Here is an 18,056-nt window from a genome sequence, read left to right as displayed (position 1 = left end):
CATTCTCAAACAGCGTTCATGATTACAAGCAAGTCAGACTTTGTTAGTACGGCAATCCTCCACTCCAACACTGTCATCTGGACTGTCCTTCAAAGTAAGAGTCCCACTGCCACTTCAGTTTCTTGTCTTCAAAAGCCATCTGTATTCTCAACAACACTGGATCTCTAGTTTAAAAAAGTTTTCATAATACTGTAGACTCAAAAATGTCCTTGTTAAAAAAAAATCTCAATATATTATGTAAATGTTTTTATAAAAAAAGGGAAAAAAGGGAGTGGGGTGTTTGTTGTACTATTCAGTTGCAATATATACCAGATCAATATGTACAGATTCCATGCTGCTTGTTAGTCATCACTGCAAAAGAAGAAGAGCAGGGATTGATTATTAGTAGTGTATCAAACCAAAAAATCCAACCATAAGGCTTTTGTGCTGCCTTCAGATACTCACACTTCACAATTACAAACTCACACACTGTGATATACTTACAAAATGCCCCTGTGTCAAATCAGAGTCAAGCAATGAATTCAATGCTGCTAATCCATGAGTAATAATCTCAGTGTAAAATCTGAATGTTAGCTGTTCTCTAACTGTGCCCGTTGCTGTCTCTTAATCAAAGGCTAGTAATATCATTAGTTCACACTATGCTTTTTTAAAATGTATGACAACTCTTAACACTCACCTTGTGCCAGCAGCCTGGTATGGGCAGCCCATCATGTCCCTGCAGATAGAAAGTTAAAAAAAAAAACAGAAAATGTCAAGTGATGCATGCTTAAACACACCATGTAGTTCTGCAGGCTGCTGATTTAAACATCAGCAACAACTGCATAAAATGTGCTCTCCTTAAGAATGAACTGCTGTGTTGAGTCAGAGACTGAGCAGGAAATAACACAAATTCAAGCAAAAGAGAATACAAAAAAGGTCAAAAAGCCAAAAGACACTGTTTATCAACTGTGACTACCACTGCAGTGAAGTGAATACATCAGGTTCTGGTTGGTGACTGACAGAGATGCATGACAGAGTTTGAGAGAAAGGAAAAAAGGAAACAAAAGTGGTTGACTAGAAAATAAATAGCAACCAGAAATGAGAAAGGAGGCAGAGATACTGTACCACAGGACAGGGGGCCTCAGGGCCGGAAGGAGGAAGAGGAGGAGCTGGAGGGGAAGAAAGCCCTGCCTCCCCAGACAGACCTTTAGTCTCATCACAACCCTGTCAGCAAGAGCCAGTTACACATTGACAGCATTGAGGAAGAAACTCAGAGAAAAGCATGGAAAATGACAGAAAGCAAGGAAATACTGAATGTGTAAAAGGTGAGAGGAAAGTGGGAATAATTTATAGCATTGTAGCATGTGTGTGTGTGTGTGTGTGTGTGTGTGTGTGTGTGTGTGTGTGTGTGTGTGATTGCGACATACCACGGGACAAGGCTGGTCCAAGCCTGGAGGACCCTGCTCTCCCTTCTGGCCCTTTAGCCCTCTCTTTCCCACTCCTCCCCTGTCACCCTGGACATGAAGAAGGCAGCAGTTAGACACACACAGACACACACATGAAGATATCACAAAATACAGTTAACTGCAGATACAGCCTGTTTAGGTATTTAAAGTGGCAGAATCACTACATGTCCAGCAAGATATCAAATAAAGCTTTCTGTTGTCAAGTATTATTACGTATGATTTGCTGAATACTGAACTGCTGCAATAACCTAGAGGAACTAAATATATAATTGTTTGTGCTTTAATAAGGATAATATATAATTTATTTCTGTGTTATGTACCAACCTTCTCGCCTCTTTCCCCTCGCTCGCCTTTCTCTCCCATCAGACCTGGGAAACCCTGGACATAGAAGCACAAATGGGTCATGAAGGTAGCTTATCACTAGATACGGGTTAAAGTTCCATTTAAAAAATGAAAAATCAAATGGAATGAATCAAATGAAAATGATCTTCTCATTGAGAAAACTCACATCTAATCCAGGCTCCCCTGGTCTGCCCTACAAACAAATATTGACACAAATGACTCATAATTCTATTCAAGACCCACGCAATCAAAAAAAATGAATGTATTAAACACATTTATGGAGGTGAACGTGTTCTTACTTTATCTCCCTTTGCACCTGGAAGACCGACTAACCCTGCAGATCCAGGCAGACCCTGGAGGCCATCTAGTCCCTGCAGTTAAAGTACATTGTTATAGATTGCTTATCTTGTGTTTTATTACAGTATGATAATAAAGGCCCCGTGTCATTTACCCTGGGTCCAGGCATTCCAGTGTCCCCCTTTTCTCCCTTCATCCCGACTCCAGGCTCCCCCTGCATTAGAACACAGGAAGGCTGAGTACCAAACATCATGTCATAACCCCCACCATATACCGATTGTACTAGACACATGGCCTTGCTGGCTTACCTTAGGACCAGGCATCCCGTGCAGCCCCTGAAAAGCATTGTTTGCTATGAGTGTGTGACAGCTACAGGAGCAAATAATAAATGTGACTATTTTCTACCAGGACTGGGATAGTGATATATTTTGTAAGTACTCACCATGGATCCAGGGGACCCAGGAACTCCTGGTGGGCCAGGTGGGCCAGGTGGGCCTGGTTGGGAAATCATCTGAACCTGAAAACCATTGAAATCGCAAGAGTCAGGCAGGAGCAGGAAATTCATATAGGACCATAAAGTCCAGCTCTTCAACTAAATCATGTACACTTTATATGACCACTTTCCCAAAAGCACACGGCCAAGTATCAGATCTCTGAATGTAACATTTCCATAGTTTTTTAAATTCATTTTCACAACAAAAATCAATTAGCGCACAATCAAAACTTGCTTGAGTTGTTTGTACCATCATCACTGACATAGTCCTTTAAGTTGACGACTGCCTGTGGCCGCACAAATCTATGATGAACTTAGGTGTGTTCTTGTGTGTGTTTCACTGACCAGGTTGTCATCCAATCTGCAGTCGCCTTTCTCTCCTTTCTGTCCATCCATACCCTGACCCACAAAGAGCAAGATGAACTTCCAGCTGTTTATGTACTTGTCACTGTTTGTATGTCAGAGAAATATGTTTGCTGCAACTACTTACAGCAGGCCCAGAGAGCCCCATCTCCCCCTTCTCCCCTCTCTCGCCAGGTGGTCCAGTCTCCCCCAAGTCACCTTTAGGTCCCTGGAGGTGAAGAATTAAGAGTGTATCTCATATTTATCATAACGAGGAGTGGTAAAAATAAGACACCAAGTTCTCAAACAAACATATCTAGCATTTAATCAGCCTGCATGTAAATTTCTGCTTCTTTGCACCCATACCTTCTCTCCATCAACTCCTGCTGGACCAGGTAAACCAAGCTCACCCTGGAGGAAGACAAAGTGAGGAAAGATTCCCACACATGTGCTGAATATAACTGGCTTTAACACTGCACCATCGGTTTTCATCAAACAACACTATTGGTTAATGGCTGTACAGTGCATTGGTAGGAGGACTAGTGGGTGCCTTACCTTTTCCCCTGGAGGACCTGCAGGTCCAGGTGGTCCAGGTGGGCCCTGGAGAGAGACAACAGGGGACATAAATTGACAGATATTCAGATAAACTTTGTAATGTGTCTCTTTTCACACGGCATTACAATCTATCCATCTTTAAACCTGCAATAACTGATACTTGGCCACTAGGGGGCAGTGGTAACAAGCTGTAAACATAACACTGGCATGTCATCACCTTTTTAGTTGATACTTTTAAGCCCCTATGTTCACCAGCAAGTCTTTAACTCTGTGTGCCATTTAGTGCTGGGCAGGTAGCCAACAATGAGTGTGTAGAGCTTTTTGTGCTTAGAACAGTTGGTGCTTTCATCTGAAAACACTGCTGATGAGAGCGCTGAGAGTTTCAGGTTGGGAAAAAAAAACAGACTTTAAAGCAGATATAAAGCTTGATAGAGCTGAGGGGCAGTGCAGAGTTAGCGATAATTCTCTGTGTGTTCATCACTGTGATTCAGGTGATTCATTTATTTGAGTATAAAAATACAGATTATAGCCACTTTAATTAGAACTGTCATTTCCAGGAGAGTCACATGAACATATGTATACACAGTATGTGACTGTTTACTTTCATTGTTGACCACAATGGTACAAATCTGGGAACTCGCAGAATTTTGCCATAAGGCCTAAACTGGAGCCAACACAAAAAAATACTACAAGGCTGATGGATTTCACAATGCGGGCCTGACAGTAAACAAACTCTGTTTCATGATCACAACCAACTTGAAGCAATTTTATCTAACAGCGATTGTAAAACAGCACTGACTGTGGTTTATGCTACACAATAGCCTGGCATCATTTTCCATTCTGTTGATTGTTTTGATGCAGGATGATTTGGACAAGAGGAGAAACAAAACATTCATGTGCCTTTATGTAACACCGACAGTGGATGAAGAATAGCTTCACATGCGCGCCATATTCATCTCATGCTGTCTCCAACGCTGTCTGATGTGTGACAGCTTACGCTCCTTAATCTCCTCGTCCACAATGTTAAACTTGTTGCTTCTCCCTCTGAACTCCTAAGCCATCTTGAAGTAATAAAAAGGGAAACCATGTTATCTACCAGAGGTGTACATGCTGATTCTTTCCTTGTTTTACTAAATTTTTGATTGTTCTCCATTAAAGCCATGGAAATCAACAGATGTTTACAAACAACTGTTTGATCTAAGATATTCCATCATTGGAAAGTAGAGCCTACTCATGCAAATAATTACACCAAAAGCTGTAAAATTAATGATAGCAACAAAGAACCAGTGTCAGCACGGTTTTAAACCAAAGTCATCATCACCTAAGATTTCACCACAGATGGAAACATTACAGCTTTTCACACAAACAAGTGAATGAATCATAACAAAGGCTGGGTGGCCTATGAGCCTTCCCTGCTCCATGAATATAACTCTAGCGGATACCTTGTATGTGATTTGGTGCCAGCTGATCCACACTGGCAAGCACCCTCTGATAAGATCTCAGGTTCATGTTTTCACTGACTTCCTTGCAGCTATTTCACACTGCTGTCTACAGCGTTGCATGCAGGAGCCTATTTCAGATCAGGCCTGAGGGGACTTGGTTCATAGTGGTTTTTAATCAAATACACACCCCACTGCAGAGATAGCCATCTGTTATTACCATGTAGCACGGTACATGGTAGAATCAAAGGGTCTTGTGAATGAAGAGAGATGTGAAACTGAGACTGTGGCAACTATGAGGGGTTCTTCTTCAGTCATCTCCAATGCATTCCCCTTGTGCAACAACTAAGTGCGAAATGGCACAAATACACAGACAAAATACACCATGCTGACCTTTAGCAAGTTACAGCCACGCATCTTGTGAGGCACAGTAGATGCAGTAGATGCATCGCATGAAAACACACTCACCACAATGTAACAATGGCTGTTGATTTATTCTGCATGATTAAGCATGCTTCTTTAGGCTAATGTTATCTGATAGAACAGAACAGCTGGACTATATTTACTGGGGCAGTACGTTTGATCCCAAATGAAGAGAGCCTGGTAGACTAGTAACCAACATATTGAGTGATACTCTTTAGATGTGGCTTCTAGAGTGACATCCAATACATCTAAAGTCTGTAGTTCTGGATAGAACGTATCTACAAAAACACACAGATCCACTGGCTGAAGCAGGTAGGATAAGAAATGGATATACATGAGATGTGTGCATATGCAACTCTGTGTGAATCTATGCGTTATTGTTTTTGTTAGTTACTGATCACAAACCATGCAGAAACAACAGATTACCGAAACACTGATGGTGTGGATGGCCTGTCAAGAAGAAATAGCAACATGTTCAGTTTTGCAGTTTCAAAAAAAAAAAAACCAAAAAACAAAAAACAAAAAGCAAATTTCATTTCTGGAAGTTTTGCCTGATTCCTTACTTGAGATAAATACCCCATGGAATTTATGCATGTAACCATAAGTCTGGTTTCATTAACACTTTAATATTACTCACCTGGAAAGCATCTAGGAGCCTCCCATTGAAGTCAATGATATCTGAGGAACCTGCAGCACCTTTTTCACCAGGATAACCCTGAGGCAGAGAAGGAAAAGTGAATGAGATATACATACACAACTTAAGATAATCATGATACATGTGTTCAATACAATAACTGAGTGGTTAAAGAGGGCAAACCCACTGGATAATACACATACCATGGGTCCCTGTGGTCCTTGCTCTCCTATTTCCCCTTTGTCACCCTGTGTGATGCAAATATGCAAATGTATGGTAAAACCTTTTCACACATTAGACATTTAACATGCTTGATATAATGTAAAAAATTATGTTATTCTTAAATAAATACAAAGTATTGATGTTATCATTCAGATTGGTCTCTTACCTTTAATCCTGGGAGTCCATCCATGCCTCTCTCTCCCTTTTCTCCTGTACCTGGCTCGCCCTTTTTCAATACGCAATAAACATTCAAGGTTAATGCATGCACACTAATCTGTGTCTGAGACATTATACTGTTGCTTATTATCTGTACCTTTGCCCCTGGAGGACCCTGTGGTCCTGAATAGCCAGGCTCACCATCTTCTCCCTGTCAGTTCACAATTGTCAAAAGTTCACACTTTAAGCCATGTGCTACTTCTCTAACAGACAGTAGAGTTAGACAAGAAAACTGAAATTAGGTTGAAACAAAGCTGATTATCCACACATGAACATACCGGCTTCCCAGGCAATCCCTGCGGCCCCTGATGCAGAAATATATTTGATTATCATGATTATCCAGAGAAAGACAAATCACCACCACAGATACAGTAAAATATTACTCCATGATCTTAAAAAAAAAAAAAAAAAAGGAAAAAAACTGGATTTGAACTCCACTCACCTCAACTCCATCACGACCTGGAAAGCCCTGATGAAGACAGAGGAGACACCTTGTTATGGTCTCAACCTCAGGTCAATTTCCATCAGAGTTAAACTGCTGTGGCCACTAGGTGTCAGTGTTCAACAAGGAATGTGTTTGTCAAGTGCCCATTCAGAGGAGCAGTGCATACAAGCATATGATAAATTAGATGAAAAACCTGAAGTAAATGAGTAGAGAAACTGGATGCAGGTGCTTCTATACAGGGAACCAGGGCTCACTGAATGATTTGATGAGTGTGAAAATTATGGGAATCATATGCTCTGGCCTTTTGCATTCACCACATCTCATCGTTCATCCCTCCAGTAGATTTCCACAGACTTGAAGAGTTCTAGTTTTTTCTTGGATTTGTCACCCATCCGTGCTCAGGTGTCAGATACATTTCCAATTATAGATGATGCTAGATTAACTTCATATATTCTCCTGAACTTACATGTGTTGAAATAAAGCAAATATTTAGTGTTTACCCAAACATCCACCATAGCAGTTTCAGGGGGCCACAGATCAGATAGAAGCAAGCTGTCATTCTTTTTTTCTTTGCACTTCACAGATATAAACGACAAGGGTTCGAGGACATCCATGCTCGCAGGCTTGTTCACGTTCTCCTGCTCAGCCTTTCCTACATTCAGACATCTGCCCACAACATGGAGCAGCTCTTAGCACCACTCTGCCTTGTTTTGCTGTTTTGGGTTTTGCAATGCCTTTAATCAACTTGGAGAGTGCATTTGAAATCAACTAGGTTCGAGGACGGACCCCCTCTTTATTTAATCCGCCTGTTTTTAGTCATTTTCTGAGCTGTGCTGGCTTTCTCTCTTGTCAGTTCTGCATAAGTTCTCAACTCACCCACGCTGAAACCAACATTTTTCACATGAATCTCTTTGCTGTCCTGTGCCAGTTGAGGGTAACTGAGCATTCATTCTTTCACTTGCATAAACAAAAATTACCTTCGTAGTCTCCTTCCCTCTCTTCCATCTTATAACCACAACTTTAAGCTGCCATTGCATATGAACTAACCTCTGGGAAGCAAAGTAAATTTTGAGAAACATAAACTGCCTCAGGCAAGGAGCACAACTATTGTTTGGTGAGGTCGGCAAACTGCCCATGAACTCACCACAGTGCCATATCTGTTTCAGGGGTGCACAACGACACAGTCGTGGTGGGAGGGTGGGAGACTGGGGGCATGTTGGAGAACTTTGTGGCCACTGTCTTACACAAAACAGATGAGGCCAGGAGGGGAGCTGCTATTCTGGGAGTTTTTAGGTAAGCCACAGCTCACTGGCAAACCCGGAAGAATGAGAATATGAGTTCTCTGCAATTTACTGTGTAGACCCTCTTCCCCCTTAATATATGTGTATAAATACACATTCACTCACAGCATGGGCACACATAGAAACACAATTTGTGATTTGTCACACCCTGTGGTTGAACCCTACCAGGTCAACACAATTGGAGTAACACAGCCCCTGATGACTGAGGTGTTTTAAGTGACTGCATTCTTTGTGGTGCAACCTTAGTTAGAGGGTGAGGAAAAGGGGGCGAGTGAGGGGAATTACAGTAACTGAATTGAGTGTGTGGGTGTGAGTGCATTGATTTGAATAGTGGGTGTGCATTTACCACTTTGATGCATGAGGAAAAACTCTTACCGGCTCTCCAGCAGGGCCACGGGGCCCGTCCTTTCCTGTGTTCCCAGGGGGGCCTCGGGGACCAGGAGGACCTGGAGGACCAGGAGGGCCAGCGGGTCCAGCCTGGCCCTGGTCACCCTTATGAAAAATAACAAGAAACAGAAGAATGAGAAAACTATGCAATAAAAGATTACTTACTAACACTTATTAGTGTTTGATTGTCTTTAGTTTATGTTTATCTTTATCAGCACAGGCAGGAGAGCTGGCATAAACTCCTACCATCTTGCAATGGATTAAAAAAAATCTGGTCGGTTGTTTAAACGTCCTTAGCTAACAGCAGCATCACGTTGAGATATAACAAATATTCAAACATTTTCCTTGAATATTTGACCACTTAGGGGCAGCATAAACTAGCTGTAAACACAACACTTAAATATTATCATCTTTTAAGATGATATGGCAAACTTTCTAGCCAACACCAGCATTCAACATTCAGTTGGAGTGAGGGTCATGTCCACTCAGATATGTTTTTGGTCTTCACTAACTCCTGAGGGAAATATCAGAGGCCTGTACTATGAAGATAACTATGAAGATAACTTCAGGATAAAACCTGGATTTTCAGTCCTATGATGGTGGTTCACTTCATACCAGGGTGAATCACCATGGCAACTCATAGCCTGCCCTGGAGCAGGTTAACTTCAGACGATCAGATCAAAACCTGTCAATAGCACAACTACTGACCAATTAGATTACTTGAAAAACTGAGTCATCATTTCCGAGCGGGAACAATGAGTTTACCATTAAGTGACAAATACTAACGAACAGTAGCCAGTTTTATAAATCAGTCGCATCGTTTTGCTTTTTGAGTCTTTCCATGTGTCCACTCTGGTTTTAAAACAGCGCCTCTAACATATATATATATATATATATATATATATATATATATATATATATATATATATATATATATATATACATAGTATAAAAACTACACCTCTTTCACATGAATGCGTTCATATCCGGATATGTTAACCCAGGGTTAACTAAGCCAGTTGATAACCAGCTTTGTAGTACAGGTTATCAGGAGAGACAATGTTAGGTTCAGCTAAACAAGACAATGAAAACATACTCTGTGACGTTGAACTTGCTTCGTAGTACAGGCCTCTCTTCTCTATCAGCCCAACTGTTCAGTTGCTAGTTGCTACCAACTTCTGCCATTTTGTCCTCTGCAGGTAGTGTGCAGTGTTTTTTTGTTTTTTTTTGTAAACAAGTTTTTTACTGAAAACAGCTGTGGCCAAAAATGACTTAATGAGAGTGGTGAGAGTGAACCAGAACAGTAAATTTTGGCGACCGGAAAACCAAAACAATGAGCTGAAAGATGCAAAAAAGCTCCACAGAACTAAAAGGAACCGCAGAGTCGGTGATAATTCTCTGTGGGTACATCACTATAAATGCCTACACATAGTCCTTCCTTCACAATAAAAACAAAAACATTTATTATAGCAGCTTTAAATATCTTAAACAGAGTCCACAGAATGGACCACATGGACCTCACTTCTCAAATCTTTGTTAAGTCTATCAGCTTAATTTTCCACTTTTCTCTGCTCATATAATAGATGGGGACTTGACCAATAGCAGCAGCAGTAAGTCAGACTGATATTTAGTCACAAACACAGCCATGCTGACAAATACACTCTTGAAATGAGGAATTATCAATTGAGAACAACCTTGTCTGTTAAAATGAGGTGTTTATTTGCTCACTATGCTTCATAAAAAAAACAACTGAACTGTCACCTCATATTAAAGAACCTTTCATCACTGGTTTTACATCTACTTCTGATGATTCCACCCTCATGTTTATGCCAGAGAGAAACCATTAATACCTTCAAAGTCTTGTTCATCACTGAAGGGGATGGAGGACCAGTGTTTTGTCTGTAGTCAAATGGTGACACATCCTCTCATCTCTACAGACATGTGGTGCATTATGGTTTGGTTTGTTGTGGCAAACGACATGGTACAGCAAGCCCTTTCATAAAATGATATTACCTAGGTTGTATAGCACACTAAAACCTAATTAAGATCAGACCTGAACTTAACTGTTAACAAAGTACTTCTATTCTCCCTGTGATGAGATGCACACTCGTCTTTAGTCAAGTCTAATTCAAATCAAGAAGCCAGGCAAAAAATAGATCAAACATAAAATCAATTAAATGCAGCTTGACTGAGAAAGGTGAAAAGATGAGAGAGGAGGGAAATGCATGGCTGATTAGAACATGAGTAAGAAAGGTTGATTTAAGTGTTAAAAATGCACACATGCCTTAGTTGTGGTCTACCTTCAGAAAACGTCTCTGAAAGCTGCTGGATTGCTCTCCAGAGAGAAAGCCATGGTCATATCGGGGAAATACCATCTGAGGTGGAAGAGGTGCAGCAAAGACAAAAGGAAGGGCAGAGTAGAAGGAAAGAGAAGAAAGAGAAAGAAAGAGGGATGCACATGGAGTAGGTTGAGATAAAAGGGAGAAGAGAAAGAGATAAGATAAGGAAATCAGAAATCTACTTTTAACTGAGAGAGTCCAGAAGGGAGAAAACCAACTTCTGCAGGAAAAAACATAGATGAGAGTTAAGCAGCCTCTGAAGCTGTAAGCCAAAGGAGAAAGCAGCTCAATGGAGACAAAGTGACAGATCAGCAACCTTACGGAGAGCGGCGGCTGTTGGGAGGATTAAGGGACAGTTTGCTGGAAGGGACAAACCTTGACAGTGAGAATCTGATTACTGTGCAGACCTGCATATGTGCTGTAGTTAGGAGGACCCTGGAGAAAGGAGCGACAAAGGGAAAGGTGAGCAAGTTAGCATACCAATAGCCTAGAGACAAAAAAAATCAGCAGATTTTATGTATAGAAAAAAAACACATCATCTGCATATAGTGAGACTTCAGAGTGAGAGCTTCAAAAAACCTTAAAAGTGAGATCCAGTCCTCACCTTTGTCCTTTCTTTTAAATATATCCCGTCTCTCATTCAAACCTTATTTAACTGTGTGTGTGTTCCATTTAATGTCTACCCATCCTACCCTTTGTGATCAAACCAAACAGAGGTGGCGTGGCTCTTTCCAGCCGACAGACAGTAAGTGTGATGATTGTATGTCAAGCTGAAAGGAGCAGAGTTTGTCTGCCGCCAGAGAGCTTGGAGCACTGCACTGCTTCTCTGGTTGCGTTCTCTCCAAAAACACATGGAAGTAAGGATGGAGAGAAGGTCTATGGAGGGGGGGGGGGGCAGTAGGGAGAGAAAGAAGAAGAGATGCTAGCCTGCTCATAAGGTTTCCGTTAACAGGCTGTGGTGGGTGCCGGATAGCTGAGGTTTTTCCAACACTGCAAATGCCTCCTCCTCCTCACTTTGCCTATACACTCCTCTCTCCCCATTGTCACATTCACTCATTTGCACCGTTCCTGCCATGGAAACCACATACACATATGCTCCTTAAACATCCCAAAAGAGAATAGGCTGTCTCACAGTGTGCTTTCCCTTTACCTTGTTCTCAACAGAACTCAGGCTGATACTAAGACAAACAGCCATTCAACCTCAGAGCCCCGTCTAACCATGGCCTTTTTGTATAGCTCCGGGGGAGGCGATGGGAGGCTTTGGCTGGGGATGAAACTCCCATCATGACTTGTCTTTCAACACAGCTGCCAAGCAAATCTAAACATGCATCTCCTCTGTATGGATTTGATGGTATAAAGACTGGGGAAAATGGTTGCCCTCTTCATGCCTTTCAATAAATGTTGCTTTATAGAAAAATGCAACATTATATTTAACCTTTTGTCACATGTTTTTGGTGGTTCTTGAACATCTGAGTGTGTTTTAATACCCCCGTTATCCTGTGTTTGTAATCTTCCCTGGGACCAGATTTAGCCTGACAAAAGGGACTGAGGATGATGGATTGACAGGAAGTCACAGGTTGACAGAGATTCATTGCCACTTCCTGTTTTCACGTGTATTGTGTTATCTTCTTGTAGAGTTCAGAGGTGAAACAGTGTGCAATGTTGAAACCAAGGTAAGGTGACGAGTGAGCTTACACACTGAGATGATACCTCCAAGCTCCAACTGTACCACCTTTTATCTGCTCAGCCTCAGTGAACCTGTAGTGCTCTGATTCATAGCTGTTCAGCTGTTCTGTTCACATTCAGAAACCACGACCACTTTTTCATTTGCTAATCCTTCTAGCCATATCTATGAAATATACCCTAGTGCCAGGTGTAATTCACAACCACAGTAGTTTTAGGAGCTGCAAGGTTTATTTTGAACCAAGTCTATATCTCTAAGCGATACTCTGAGGTTTTTGGGCTGCAGACTAATCCAAAGACATCAAAGCTGCCGAAGCCTTGTCCAAGTGCAATATTTACCATTTGGAAGAACTATGCAATGCAGAGTGCCAAGAAGATTTAATTCTTGCACAAACTATTACCTCAAAATCTAGAAGGATAGGCATGGAAATCAACTGGCTCACGCCTTGATAGCAATCAGGAATTCCTGTAATGTTTCTGAACTGCACCATAAATATTGTTCTGCTGGGCAGCCCTGTCAAATTTACACTCCATTTGTGCTCTGCTGTAAAACAAAAGCCACTCAGTTTCATTCCTATACTCTCACACACTCTGTTATGCTAATATTTCCAGGATCCAACTTTCAGAAGACTTATGACAACACATCTATTTCGAATTATTATTCAGAATCTTATGTTTCGATGGATACTTGTGAAAGAATGTTAGCAATAATAAAGACAAGCAGCACTTGATTACAATGGGAACATTGTCAGTTTTTATAAATATTTAACGTGTTAGTATTTTGAAAGTGCTTCACAATCAGAGTTTTGAATCTCATGTGAGAAGCTACTGCCAATATGGATATTACTGGCTAACACTGGTATAGTCAGTTATAGTACCATTATGTGGACTATAAATCAGTAGTTTCGTCAACTGAAGTTAATGATTATGAAACAAAATTATCACCAGTTTTCCTGGGGCAAAAAGAAATATGTATCTAAATATATCTGGATTTTTACCAAGTTAAATGCAAATCCAACATCAAGCAAAAAGATGATTTTATTTATTGAATGACTTGATCAATTCATCTTTATTCTTACTTAACTTAATTATCTTATTCAATTATCTTACCTAGCCGATTAATTTTTTGGTCTATAAGACCTAATCAAAAAGTGAAGGTGTACATCAAAGTTGACATAAACTATTTAATATGTAACTTGCAAATCAGTTGTCAAACTTGTTGCAGATTAATTTTCTGTATGGTTTATTTATACATTGACTTATTATTATATTTAATTGACTTGTCCTTCCAGTTCTGCTTTAATGTTTCAACAATTTGCCCTCTAGAGCAAACTTAAAAGCAAAAACATGACAATAACAGGGCTTTCGCTCTTTAAGCTAAAACCCCAAACAATGCATAGATCACCTCAGTAGTTCCTCCCGACTTTTATTTGCATGTGTAGAAGTGTGACCTTAACCTGATGCTATAGTCTAAACATAACAAAACTAGAAAAACATTCAGGATTCATGGGGTACATGACTTCTTCAAAGAATCCAATCCGCTCACCATGTAAAACACAGGGGGCTTATTATCGAACCACAGTGAATGAAGCGGGAGATAATTACATAGATCTCATGGTGGCTGGAATGATATCACATGAAAAGACAACACTGACAACATGGACCAGATGCAGAGTGAGGTTACCCCATAATGTTAAAAAAAACATAGTTTGGTTGAAAGGAGATGGCAGTTTTGGCACTGCTCCAACCATTGGGTTTTGATGGTGAGGTTTAAGTATTTCCATCGTTCTTTAATATCATCATTTCTCATCTCTGGCTTTGGAGATGTGGGCAACTCAGACCTCATCATAGGAGCAGGACTGTGTTGTTGGTGCAGTTGCTTGGGAAGCCACACAGGGAAAACACACTTTTCTTGTGAATTATTAAAAGGCTTGCCTCAAGTTTTGAAAGTTATGTGCACAGACCAAAACTTGTGATCCGTGTTTTTGCATGTTTTTTTCCCTGCATGTCCACATTGTTCCCTCAGTGTGATAACAAGGAAAGGATGAGTAGTTTTCAGATGTTATAAAAACATCCAGAGAATGAAAATTTCTGTCTTCCTGGACTTTGATTTCCAATTTGTGATGGTCTGTTACTTTGTCTAGGCTGGGTTTGAATCTCAGCCTGTTTCCTTTCTCTGTGAAATTGGCATATACTCCCTGTGTTGGCGTGGATTCCTCTGGCTGTCCTAAGACACTTTTCAATTCAGGTGCAGACTCGAAGAAACATGGTGAGTTCAGCATCAAACTTGATTCCTTTACTCACCAAGAGCTGTCTCCAGTGGTGACAAGAAATGTCAGTGTTGACTTTTGTTTTTATCATTATTTTTCTTCCATTGCCTTCAACTAACCAGTTAGCACTAGACTGTCTTGCCACTTCTGATACTGAGTCACTGTCCTGTCTTCCCTGAAGAAGTCTCACTTCTCAGAGAGTGTATTGTAACCTCTTGTCTTGTAAATGCAATGATACCAGAAGCTCTTGGCAAGACTGGTAAGTAAACAGCTGTTGGTTATGTAGCAATAACAAAATGTACAAATAGCTCCTTGAACTTTTGATCCTGTCAACATAAAATATGAAGAGAAACTGCACAGATACAATACAAAGCTCTCAAGAGATGCACAATTCTTTTTTTATATGAAAAAAAGAAACATTTTCTTTACACGTCTGAATTGATAGCTCAGTATCTCTTGACCTTAAGAAAGTGTGAAAACAGATTAACAGACAAAGACAAAGCCAGAGAAAAAGGACAAAAACTGGCAGAGGGGTTTAATTGAAGCACATTTTTAGATTGCAAAGCTCTGTTGGTGAATAAAACACAATTAAAGGAAATGTCTTTCCAGGCAGGCCAGCTGTAGCGAAAAAGCAGCGTCTAAAATGCACATATAACAGTCAAAACATCTCATTTAACCTTCTCAGGCAAAGACAGAAAACAGGACTTACCCGTGGCCCAATGTCTCCTTGGTCACCCTGGGAGAAAAACAGGAAAATAACAATTGTCAGCAGTTATTAGCACTGTATATGCACACAGGAGCAGTTACGTAACAGAATACTGCTACTGTAGAGTGGCTGTGACACACAGGCTTAAAAACTAATACTTGTGTATGGGAGGGAAGCAACTCAAAGGTCATCTGTTCCCAAACCAGCTCAGGATGTCGAAATTTACTGTATAAATCATTTGATAGGCCACAATTGGAATCATCTGACAGGATAAGGCTGGTAAGTGAAAGTGGGAGCACGCGTGCTGAGGATTGTTGATTCTCTGATGAGGAGTTGGAGTTCAAGTTCTCATCGCAGCACTACAAGCTGATTACATGAAGAAAACCAATTTTCCAAACCTCAGCATCATCAGCCATTTGCTCATTCCTGCTCATTAGAGTCCTGCTCTGACAGATGCTGTTTACTGCAGTTGTGTTGTTCTTGTGGCTCTGCTTATCAGGACAATTCTCGCTTGAGTGCAAAAACATACACACACACACACACATACACACACGTGCACACACACACGCCAGTTACTCATCTGTGTGTACACAAATGACCACATGCACAAGTCTCCTCTGCCAGCTCTTGCAGCTCTTTCGGTCGCGAACATCTCAGGCTGGGCGGAGGTTCACAGAGCGGGAAAACATCTGGCTATCATCGAGGTCTGCGGAAGGCCTGTAAACCTGTTTAGTGCCTTGACGTGAGAATGTGCGGAGACATATGAGCTCCTACATAACTACATGTAATCTATGGCTCATTTGATGGGCGCGCAATGAAAATGTGGACGTGGGGGGGCGATGGAGAGAACACCTGTGAGGTTGTGTGTGTGGGTGTGTTTGCTTGCATTTGTGTCTTTTTAAATCTCTCTGCCTGCAAGAATACGTCTATACAGAGCATTGACTTGTCTAGCAAGGATGGTGAAATCCATATTGATGTATGCATACCTTTTCTCCTTTGGGTCCAACTGGTCCCTGTAGGAGGGAGGAGATAATGGGAGACAGTTGGTCAAGATAAATCAGTTATCACGTGAGCAACATACATCACAGTACAATACATCTTCTGCTGGCCTCGCGCAGGGAGAATTGGGTCAAGCAGTAAAGAAAGGCTGTAATACCACTTCATGCAGTCGTGCCATCGAGATTGCTCTATCACAAGTCACTTTTGTCTGAGCTTGTTTCACAATAAGAAGACCGTATGACATGAGCTTGCAGTGAGAAACCCTTTTAAGATTTGGCTTTGAGAGATAAAAACTATTTTGCCGAGAGATAAAACTGAAAGAGCAAAATGTTCCTTTGTTCCTCCACGAGTCTGTCTCTCAGAGGGGATCTCTTAAGATGCTTTAGAAGTGGAATGCCTCAAAACAGGCCTGTGCACTCACTTATCCTGTATGTGAGACACTGCCACACGGTCACATTTTGAGTTGGACGGCTTGACATCGTCTTATGAACACCAGGCCCACAGATGAGCTAATCCCTGCCAGTTTGGCTTTGCTGTGCCCTCGTCCATCTGTGCGCCTGCCCATCTCAGTCTGTCCACTGCTGACAAGTGGCAAAAGGACGCCAATTGTGGTGGCACCACAAACCGCAGACTGGCTACAGGCCCTCTGTGACTGTGACAGAGACAGAAAGAGACTATGTGGAAACCTGCCACCAGCTGTCTCTGATCTCAGCCACAGACTCTCTAAAACTGACAACAGTGGGCAGATCTTACCTCTTACAGCCCAGCAACCCTTTAGGTTAAACTTCTTAGTTTTCTATATTCTATAAACTGTCCTTTCATTCACCATATTTCACATGCTTCTTCCCTCCTCCTGCTTTTATTCAGTTCGCCTGTCTCCAAACATGCCATTGTATCTGCCTTGAAGCCTCCTTCTCTTTTTCATCCCCCCTCACCTCTGATCTCCTCTGCCCAACAACTGTGTTCAGGAGTGCGATGCTGAAGAAGGTGTGTAGTGGAGAGGTTAAGCAGTTTGTTAATGTGACTGGCCACATGATGACAGGCAGCAGCTTATCTCCTGCGCTCTTCTCTGCTTCTCTTCAGGGAGAGGAGAGCTGGAGGAAGGTTTCATTTACGTCACTACTACGCTTGTAGGTGTGTATTAATAGTTCAGTGTCATATGAGTGTCTCTTAGTATCAAGTTGTTTAACAAAATTAGCTTCTTAATATATATATATATTTTTTTACATTATTTACAAATGTTTATTTTTCTTGCTGACGTCCACATCAGATTTACTTTCAGCTGCAGTACTTTTGGTTGTGGTTGAACTTTTTTTCTATCAACAAATCAGCCTTATGGTTTAACCACTTTAATTCTCCTGTTATTATGTCCCCCTACATCTCTTGAGTACTTTGATGCCTCTGGTCATGAGGTCTGTGTCACACCTGCTGTGGTTTTTACTGCAGACCCTCTGTGATGGGCAGAGTCCTCTTAAAGGACAGAGCCGGCTTGAGGTCTCCTTTAGCAGGAACCAACAG

General features: G+C 41.2%; 1 protein-coding gene across 1 annotated transcript in view; it reads right to left on the bottom strand.

Annotated features, from left to right (window-relative positions):
• LOC139637913 (collagen alpha-1(XXIII) chain) overlaps window positions 1-18,056 on the bottom strand; it is a 117,181-nt gene that overhangs the window by 2,899 nt on the left and 96,226 nt on the right. Inside the window, exons 8-29 of the mRNA XM_071506892.1 lie at window positions 16,526-16,552; window positions 15,543-15,569; window positions 11,256-11,315; window positions 8,530-8,646; window positions 6,851-6,877; window positions 6,687-6,713; window positions 6,506-6,559; window positions 6,359-6,418; window positions 6,174-6,218; window positions 5,974-6,051; window positions 3,475-3,519; window positions 3,286-3,330; window positions 3,068-3,148; window positions 2,923-2,976; window positions 2,527-2,601; window positions 2,393-2,419; window positions 2,239-2,298; window positions 2,087-2,158; window positions 1,954-1,980; window positions 1,770-1,823; window positions 1,407-1,493; window positions 677-715 (exon numbers count right to left, since the gene is read on the bottom strand). Coding sequence (XP_071362993.1) covers window positions 677-715; window positions 1,407-1,493; window positions 1,770-1,823; window positions 1,954-1,980; window positions 2,087-2,158; window positions 2,239-2,298; window positions 2,393-2,419; window positions 2,527-2,601; window positions 2,923-2,976; window positions 3,068-3,148; window positions 3,286-3,330; window positions 3,475-3,519; window positions 5,974-6,051; window positions 6,174-6,218; window positions 6,359-6,418; window positions 6,506-6,559; window positions 6,687-6,713; window positions 6,851-6,877; window positions 8,530-8,646; window positions 11,256-11,315; window positions 15,543-15,569; window positions 16,526-16,552 — 1,188 coding nt within the window. The remainder of the gene's footprint in view (window positions 1-676; window positions 716-1,406; window positions 1,494-1,769; window positions 1,824-1,953; window positions 1,981-2,086; window positions 2,159-2,238; window positions 2,299-2,392; window positions 2,420-2,526; window positions 2,602-2,922; window positions 2,977-3,067; window positions 3,149-3,285; window positions 3,331-3,474; window positions 3,520-5,973; window positions 6,052-6,173; window positions 6,219-6,358; window positions 6,419-6,505; window positions 6,560-6,686; window positions 6,714-6,850; window positions 6,878-8,529; window positions 8,647-11,255; window positions 11,316-15,542; window positions 15,570-16,525; window positions 16,553-18,056) is intronic.

Source organism: Trachinotus anak, unplaced genomic scaffold (genome assembly GCF_046630095.1).
Source record: "Trachinotus anak isolate AG129_WGS33_773 ecotype Australia unplaced genomic scaffold, CSIRO_AGI_Tana_v1 ptg000021l, whole genome shotgun sequence".
Classification (NCBI taxonomy): Eukaryota; Metazoa; Chordata; class Actinopteri; order Carangiformes; family Carangidae; genus Trachinotus; species Trachinotus anak.
This window is presented reverse-complemented; position numbering and strand designations above follow the sequence as displayed.